At 41.0% G+C, this 10,032-nt stretch overlaps 1 protein-coding gene across 1 annotated transcript in view; it reads right to left on the bottom strand.

Annotated features, from left to right (window-relative positions):
• Positions 1-1,850: 1,850 nt before the first annotated feature.
• LOC135050997 (nicotinamide N-methyltransferase-like) overlaps positions 1,851-10,032 on the bottom strand; it is a 48,276-nt gene continuing 40,094 nt past the window's right edge. Inside the window, exons 2-3 of the mRNA XM_063957205.1 lie at positions 7,335-7,542; positions 1,851-2,271 (exon numbers count right to left, since the gene is read on the bottom strand). Coding sequence (XP_063813275.1) covers positions 1,851-2,271; positions 7,335-7,542 — 629 coding nt within the window. The remainder of the gene's footprint in view (positions 2,272-7,334; positions 7,543-10,032) is intronic.

The raw sequence follows: 10,032 nt of genomic DNA, 5'->3' as shown, positions 1-10,032 counted from the left end.
CAGTTTCTCCATGTGACAATGTCCTCCTGTGCTTGCAGCTGTGCATCTCTGCTATGGCAGGTGCAGTTTCTCTATGCGACAATGTCCTCCTATACCTGCAGCTCTGCATCTGTGCTGTGACAGGTGCAGTTTCTCTATCTGACAATGTCCTCCTATGCCTGCAGCTGTGCATCTGTGCTATGACAGGTGCAGTTTCTCTATGTGACAATGGCCTCCTATGCCTGCAGCTGTGCATCTGTGCTATGGCAGGTACTGTTTCTCTATTTGACAATGGCCTCCTATGCCTACAGCTCTGCATCTGTTCTATGACAGGTGCAGTTTCTCTATTTGACAATGTCATCCTATGCCTGCATCTGTGATATGGCAGGTGCAGTTTCTCTATGTGACAATGGCCTCCTATGCCTGCAGCTGTGCGTCGGTGTATGCAGCTGCTCTCACCAATATGCCTGTAACACGCATGTCCAGCCACCTCCCAGTCACTGCCTAGGAATGCTCATCATTCTTCCACCACATTTCAATAAGTGCTTAATTACGTGAACGTCAACATTGCATGAGAATTGCATGTAACTCAGAGTAAAGGGCCCCATACACTTATACGACATGATGGTCCGTCACGTCATATAAGATTTCCTCCAACCTCCCGGCAGCCTCCCCGTTGGCAGGACAGTATTAGATATATCGTATGCAGTTGTTTTTGCATACAATGTATCTTTTACTTTCTCATCCATTACTGCGGGATCCGACATATAACGAGTGCAGCACTCGTGATATGTTGGATCTAGGTGGATCCGATCCGATGCACACAGGAACGCACATTGGATCGGGGGAAAAGCACGCCGAAAATGCCCGATTTCACCCAATATATTGGGCCGTATGCCCGAATTGGGCTGAAATCGGGCATTATCGGTTTAGTTTATGGGGCCCTTTATGCCCAACATGTTCTCACATCATGGCATCATTAATTATGAAACATATTGGGAATCAGGGGCACCACAAAGTTTTTAGGTTTGGGGTGCTAATGTATAATGTTTCACCCTCCGGGACAGCTGTACTTACTCCCCACACCACTTACCTGATCTATGTATGTTTGTATGTATCTATCTATCTATCTATCTATCTATCTATCTACAGTATGTATCTATATACAGTATGTAGATATGAATCTGTCTACAGTATGTATCTATCTATCTATCTATCTATCTATCTATCTATCTATCTATCTATGTATCTATCTATCTACCTATCTATCTAGTAGTAATACTGCTCAGCCACTCTGATTTTGAATTTCACACAATAAGAGGGGCCAGGCAGACCTACCTCCCAGCCTGCAGCCAGACAGTGTATGGCTGTCAGCATGCTGATTGGTGGATGACTGGACCTATCCACCAATCAGAGTGCTGACAGTGATTCACTGTATGGAAGCATGTGTAGAGACAACATGAGACTCCAGGAGGGCTAAGTTAAGAATGGATAGGTAGGGGCCAGGTGCATTGTTTTGCCCAGGGCCTACAATGCTGTTATGATGGACCTATGTGAGTGATCTTGTTTAATTTTTTTCATTGAACTGTGTAAAAGTAACAAGAAGTAGAATCTCAACACAAATAAATATACTGCACCCTAATTCTGCCTATTTTTTTTTCCATGTAGCTGACTAATAAATAGATTAACTTTTATGTAAAAGCAGAAAAAAAGCTGTTACTGTAGCTCCAGCATAAAACAATCTGAAATGTACCCTGGAAAACTAACACAAAGCTTCAAAGAAATGAAAGCACTCATACTGAGATAAATCACTGCAATCATGAAGGGTGTAAACCCTCCTGTCTTGAAGAGGTAAGGAAGATGAATGCACCTCACTGTTTCTCTGCAACAACTAATATAGCTTTTTTAAGGGCATAGAGATCACTGGTAGACTCACCTCCTACCTTTTCATAACATTTAATGGTATACCCTTCATCTTTTAGAACTTGTGTTAAAAAGGATTCATCATAATCTAAGACAAAGAATTTATCATCCCCAACCATTAAATAAGAAGTGCCGATATCTGCAAGCAGTACTAAGTTCCCCCCAGCTTTAAGTAGAGATGACAAATTTTTCAGGTTTCTGCGGAACGCGTTGCGATCAGGACTAACACCATCCAGGGTCCGAAAACAGATGACGCAGTCTGCCTTTGGTAGCTCTACAGGAGATGTAGGGTTTTTCTTCGCCAGATCACACTTCTCAATGCGTTTCATTTTCCTTCTTGTCATAGCTTCTATATCCTGATAGCTTTCACTGAGAATAAGAAAAAACATGACACTAGTTTTTTTTTTAGAATTCCAGGCATTAAGGAACATAACCTGACCTCATTGCATGCAGACAGGACAATTAATTATTCACAATACTCCTATTTGTCTGCCAGACACATGCTTAGGTGTATGCCCACCTCTTGGCTATGGTAGTGCTACCATGCAATTACTCTGCATGACCAGTTGTGGGATAGCACTCAGGGTCTGATTCAGACAGGGGCACAGTTTCTTCAGAGGCTGTGTCTTTGGATGCAGCTGCTGTATGAAAATATGCAACAGCAGCAGGAGGTGTCTTGAGTATACACCTGCATGCTTGTGTGATCTGCTGCTCCACCATCGGATCACTTATGTGAACATTCGCCATCTGAGTAACCCTCAGATTATGCAGGATGTCTTGGCTATTTATGCTGCTGTGACCAGGAATCTTCATATGAAGATGCAGACCCTGGCCACGCCATTCCCAGAAAATGGGGACAATACACCCCCTTGTTCATGGATGCTGCCCAGCTCCATCCACCCCCACCCCCAAAGCCCTCAGACAGTCCATCAGGCTGCAGCCTGGGGGGCCCTGGGTGCGAGGATGTACGTGTCCTGTGCAGACCCCCAATGTAAACCATCAGGGTTACGTTCAACTCTTGATCAGGTGATGATAATTGTGAAAGTGATCTACATACATTCAAACCATGACCATTTGGGGTTACAAAGCCCATTTTTTAATTATTACAACATCTATACCCAAAATTTGGTTATTTGGCCCATTTGACATGCTGAACAGACAGAAGCCCTAGGTCCTTGATTGAGAACAGTATATGAATAGCAGGACTCCATTAGACAGTCTATCAAGAATATTTGGAGAATTATAAAGACAGTAGACAGTATACTAGTTACCAACCCGACAAAATGATGGAACAACATAACAGTCAGCGCTAGCGACTGTGTGCGCCTGAATAGAACAAGACTTGAATTGCTCCATCATGTGCCCTCTAGTTTCCGCAAGCATGCAAAACACTTGACTTCCCCCCATAGAAGTGAGGAGCAGTGTTAGCCTTTTATGTTCTTTGTGATTTTACTTCACACTTTATTTTCTAAGCACAACCTTTATGTATGTGTATTTATATGCTTACTATACTGTATGTCATGGGGACTGCCACACAACATTGAGTGACACACACCACTACAGTACACATGCTGACAGTCATGGTCACATCAGACCAAATGGGCGGATCCCAAAGACCTGCATCCATATGCTTTATAATGCGACATGTCCCATTTTGTTGAAATACAGGATCCAGCAGGCAATGGGTTGCAAGTGCCAGTGTGACATGAATGAAAAGCTCCATGTGTACTACTGTATTTCAGTTCTATACTGAATGTCCGTGTCATAGCTGCATCTGAGCGACTGTTTATCACCAGTATCAGATTTCAGTGCTCGTCAATCAGAGCTTATTTTAGCGCCACCTTCATGCACTGCTATACAGTACTGCAGTTTTCACAGCAGTGCACTGGCCACCCAGTGGTTCAGGTGAGTACTGCATAGCGTGAACCATCTCATGTCTTAGCACAATCTTGCATGCATTGGCGCAAGTTTTGTAATATTCCAATTTTAGCATAAATGTATAGGGGCACATCTGTATGAAGTACATTAGCCCAAAAAAATACAGAGGTCGATTTCATTAACTGCCATTGCAACGGCATTAAAATGCTGGCAACGACACCTCAACTCGCCCATTCATGGCACAAACTTGCTCCTGACTCCAGAGTGCTGCAATTACATGCTCAGACAAAAGGGGTGAACTAACTGAATCAGCCCTTTGAAATATAAAACACACCATGTAGATTTCCCTTATAGAATGCAATACCATGGGCTAGGGATGAGCGGGTTCGGATATCTTAGAACCAAACCCAACTCAACTTGGGGATCTGAGCCCAGATCCGAGTCAGGCTCAGTTTTTCACACCTGACTCCGATCTGAAAACAGAGCAAAACATCATCATCCCACTGTCGGATCTCGCGGGTTCCCTATTCTATACCGGTTGAGTATCCCTTATCCAAAATGCTTGGGACCAGAAGTATTTTGTATATTGGATTTTTCTGTATTTTGGAATAACTGCATTCCATAATGAGATATCATGGCGATGGTACCCAAATCTAAGCACAGAATGCATTTATGTTTCATATACACCTTATACTCACAACCTTAATGTAATTTTAGCTAATATTTTTAATAACTTTATGAATTAAACAAAGTTTCTGTGCATTCACACAATTCATTTATGTTTCATATACACATTATACACACAGCCTGAAGGTCATTTTAGGCAATATTTTTTTTATAACTTTGGGAATTAAACAAAGTGTGTGTACATTGAGCCATCAGAAAACAAAGGTTTCACTATCTCAGTCTCACTCAAAAAATTCCATATTTCAGAATATTCCATATTTTGGAATATTTGGATATGGGATACTCAACCTGTATATGGTCCCGGTGGTTGGCACCATCTTCAATCCGGACATGGAGAGTGCACAGTAAGGACGTGTTCCTTCAGTGCTTTTAGGTAAGGAGCAAGCAAGCAAGGAGAGAGAAAAGGGGGGCAGGAGAGAGCAGAGGGGTTGTTTTGCAGGAGGGATAAGTTGGGTGCTTCGGTGTGCGGTCACTGTGTTAGGGCTCTGCATAGAAGCATATTGTGGCTGTGTATAGGACCAGGTGTTCTCTGTCTATAGAAGCTGTGTACTGCCATACACTACTGCAATATATCCTCTGTGTGTGGTCCAAAGCAAAAAATATATTTCTATTGGCGCGTCACTCTGACTACTAGTACTGTGGATGCCGTACACTACTGCTATATATCTGTTTGTAATCCAGAGAAAAAATATCTATTTTTATTGGTGCGTAATTCAGTGACAACTACCATTACTGCTGTACACTACTGCTATATGGCTGTGTGTGAGCCAAAGCAAAAATATATTTCTATTGGTGCGTCACTTAGTGACGACTACCAGTACTGCCATAAACTACAGCTATATATCTGTGTGTGATCTAGAGCTAAAAAAATATTTCTATTGGTACATCACTCAGTGACTACAAGTACTGCCGTACACTACTGCTCTATATCCTCTGTGTGTGATCCAGAGCAAAAAATATATTTCTATTGGTGTGACACTCAGTGACTACTGGTACTGTGGCTGCCATACACTACTGCTATATATGATATATCATCTGTGTGTGATCCAGATCAAAACAAATATTTCTATTGGTGCATCACTCAGTCACTACTAGTACTGCTGTACACTACTGCTATATATACTCTGTAAGTGATCAAGAGTAAAAAATATATTTCTACTTTTGCCACACTCAGTGATCACTAGTACTGTGGCTGCCATACACTACTGCTATATATCCTCTGTGTGTGATCCAAAGCAAAAAATATATTTCTATTAGTGTGTCACTCAGTGGCTACTAGTACTGTGGCTGCTGTACACTACTGCTGTATATGATATATCCTCTGTGTGTGATCCAGAGCAAAAAATATATTTCTGACTCATGTGTGCCACACTGTTGCTGTACCATATGAACTCAGTGACTACTCTGAGTTCATACTGTATGCAGTATATAGTAGTCACTGCATGGCTGAGTACGCAGTCACTCAGTGACTACTAGTACTGTGGTTGCCATACACTAATGCTATATATGATATATCCTCTGTTTGTGATCCAGAGCAAAAATATATTTCTGACTCATTTGTGTGACTTTGTTGCTGTACCATATGAAGCATATGTATGTTGTCACCATTCAAAGAATGGGTGCTGATTATTTTAGTGATAGCATCCAAATAGGCATATCAGACAGTCCATTTCAATACTGGCAGGAAAAAATTTGGAGGCCCTTGCACATCTTTGTTTTATTTAAGTTTCCCACCCTCCAGTATGAACTCAGAAACAGTTTTTAGCGCAGCCGGGAACCTTGTCAGCAATCAGCGTAGGAGGTTACTTCCACATAATGTGGAAAAGATGATGTTTATCAAAATGAATGACAAATTCCACAAGGAAGACCTTTACCAGCAATTACTTCCAAAATGTACAGAGGGACCTGTGATGGTGTATTCCAGCAGGGACGAATTTATAGTCTGTGAAGAAGAGGATGTACACAATGATAGGGGTGAGGAATCGGATGCTGATGATGACACTGTACCTATCTATAGTACAAAAGCCAATTTGTGCACTGCTCATTGCCAGCTTGTTTTGTGGGAGTCCAAACAAACTAATCTTTTCAGCCACAGGTGAGTCAGTCCCTGTTGCTGAAATAGTTGGTTTGTTAAAGTGTGCATGTCCTGTTTATACAACATAAGTGTGGGTGGGAGGGCCCGGGTGGGAGGGCCCAAGGTCAATTCCATCTTGCACCTCTTTTCTTTGCATTACGTGCCCTTTGGAGCATTTCTTGGGCATAGTTTATAAAACTGCCATCCTGTCTGTCACTGCAGTGCCACTCCTAGATGTGCCATGTGTTTATGCTACTGTCGCTTAGCTTAGCCATCCAGCTACCTCAGTGCAACCTTTTGGTCTAAAAACAATATTGTGAGTGGTGAGTTGTTCAGAATAGACTGGAAATGAGTGGAAATGAATTACGATTAATAATACTGTATGAACAAAAACATCCCCAAATTCTGTGATTTTAGCTGTTTTGATGATTTTTCAAAAAAATACAGATCCAAAACCAAAACCTGCAAGGGTGGTTTTGGCAAAACCAATCCAGATCCAAAACACGAACAGAGATCCAGATCCAAAACCAAAACACAACACCCGAAAAATGGCCCGGTACACACCCCTACAATGGACATACATCACAGTATTTTGGAAATGTTTTTTTCTACTATTGTACAGTAACAAGAGGAGAAACACATTGATTTGACCTCACAAGTTTTTTTATGTAATCTTACTTTCCACACCACTATCTATGTTTAATAAGGTTGAACAGATATTTTGTTTTCTTTTTTATAATAATAATAATAATAATAATAATACACATAATAATTATAATAATAATAATAATACCTTGCATTTTCTATCTCCTTCAAAGCTTTGGAAGCATAAGACCAATCATGGGCACCTGGATCATTGTCAATCCAATTTCTCACTCCTTTAATACATTGGTCATTACACTCTATAATTATAATTTCTTTAAAGAACTGACGGACAGCAAACAGTGGATAAAGAATGTGGCCAGCACTGACATCAATCACGGTATCTCCACCAATCTGTACTGTAGAAATATATAACACAACTGTTATAGAACAAAATCAGTTAAAGATAATATCCTTTCAGCTACAGTAGGATGTGTTGGCTCAGTTACCTAGAAACCAAGCCCACCCGCCAGGCTCAGATTAAAAAAACGAATTTTTCCAGCATCAGATCTTGCGTATTTTGGATGCAATATATGTCCCTCCCGTGGTGTTTTGGGCACCATTTTACACACGACTGCTGGAAGGAGAGCACACATTAGACTGCCAGGGCATTGTATATTAATATTAATAATTTACTGGTGCACTGCACATACCTCCCAACTTTTCTGTCTCCCAAGTCAGGACCCTTCCATGCCGCAAGTGCGTGCGACTCGGAAAGGGTGTGTGGCCTTGGGTGGGATGGGCGTGGACTCTGTAAAGTGGATGTGTTCTCATGGCATGTACCCATTGTATGGCATTTTGGGCAACCACCGGCTCACCTCCCTGTACTGTATAGATGCCATGCACACAGCATCTATTAGGAAATCACTAACTACAATGCAGAGCAGCTGGTGATCAAAGGCTCCCCCCAACTCCCCCCCCCCCTCTCCCATTTGAGCCCGTTGTACACTGCAACCTGTGTATGAATAGCTGACTGCCCTGTTTGAATCAAGACAGTTAAGAGGTATGGCTGCACACAGTCCAGAGTTCCTCCTAAATAATAAAATGCAGCACTGTTTAATGTCATTAACCATTAGATTAACACTTAATTGGTGTTTAGTCACACTGGTACTGTGAATGCAGCCCAGAGCTACTAATACAAGGGCAGCATTAACCCTTGGTGCACACTGGTGTTTTTGTCACTGCTTACATTTCAGCCCAGAGCTCCTAATACAGGGGAGCATTAACCCTTTACAGCCTTTACTGGTGCACTCTGGTACTGTAACTGCCCACAGTGCAGCCTAGTTCTTTTAATAGTATTACAGGGCAGCATTATTATTGGTGCACACTGGTGCCGCAAACGTTTTTGGTGTGTGATATCATTACTACAATATAAGCGCAGTGATTTGCAGCAGTGTGTTAAAACAGAGTGTAAAAGAAATTGTGTGTTCAGGGCCAGGCAGTGGCACTGTGTTACAATAACGCTCAGCAGGTGCCATGCCACTGCATTGCTAATATAAGCACTGTGAGCTGCAGTATGTAAAAAATATAAATAAATAAAAATAACCAAGTACTAGTATTGAGGCTGCTGACAGTCATAATAGTACTACATCATCTACTAAAGGTTGTCCAAAGAGGTACAGGTCTTCACCTTGAAAACTGATAAGACATCAGTGCCCCCCAAAATAGAACACTAAGGCTGAAGAACAAACTGTGTGTTCAGAAATCTCTGAGGAGAGTATAGGAGTGTCTACATTAGCTATTTGTGAGTCTGACATTTCTCACACTGTACTCATAGAGATTCCTCCTTCCCTTCCTGCACCATCTACAAATGTGTGGATAAACAGTACAGGTAAAGAAGGTGATGATGACACAATAGAAATTGAGAATACTTATGTGGAAGTGGAACAGAATGAGGGGGATATTTGTGTACTATTTTATGCTAATGAGAATGATTGGTGTTGATTAGGATGTTGATGATGTTGGTTGTGTAAGTCAGTCACCAGTGGCAGAAATCTTGCCTGTGATAATAAGGCAGCCATTGTGATGCCTGAGCATAAATACTAAAAAGCCACCTCTTGGGCGTGGGATTCGATTTTCCCAAAACCTGACAAAATACATAAAGGTATTTGCTCCATTTGTGAGGCCAAAGTTAGTAGACATTAGGGACATTAACCATCTAGGCACCTCCTCCATTTTAAGTAATTTGTGGAGAGTTCATGCAATTTATTTTTTCAAATTTGTAATAATTTGTAATTAATACCCTCATCATCAGCCTCCTCATTAGTGATCAGAGGTAGTGCTTCCTAAAATTTGGTTTGTGGGGGCCCAAACAAACCAAGCACTTCAAACACAAAAGTGACAGTCCTTGTCGCTAAAAAGCTTATTTTGTCAAACTGTGTATGTCCTTTTTAATAACCAACATAAGGGTGGGAGGGAAGGACCAAGGATAAATCCATCTTACTTCACTTTTCTTTTCATGGTGAGCTGAATTTCTGGGGGGTATTGGGGATTTTTGTTTTTTTGGATATACATTTGTATTGGTTATACTGTAGTTCTAATACAATAATAATTTTCAATACATTTTTAAACAGATATACATGCCATGTGTTTGTGTCACAGCTCTGTTGCTTACTTTATCCAGCAAGCCTTTGGCCAGTATTTTTGTAGAATTATGTGAGCTGTGAGGTCATCAAAATTTACTGGAAATTATTTCAAATTAATGTTATTGATGTTAATAATACTGTAGGAACCAAAACAGGTCCAAATTACAAGCAATTTTTATCATTTTTTTTAATAGATTCAAAACCAAAACGCATGAGGATGGTTTTGCAAAATAAAAAAAAACAAAAACACAAAATTAATACAGA

This window comes from Pseudophryne corroboree, chromosome 1 (assembly GCF_028390025.1).
Source record: "Pseudophryne corroboree isolate aPseCor3 chromosome 1, aPseCor3.hap2, whole genome shotgun sequence".
Taxonomy (NCBI): Eukaryota; Metazoa; Chordata; class Amphibia; order Anura; family Myobatrachidae; genus Pseudophryne; species Pseudophryne corroboree.
The sequence above is the reverse complement of the archived record's forward strand: the minus strand, read 5'-3'. Positions and strand labels throughout refer to the sequence as shown.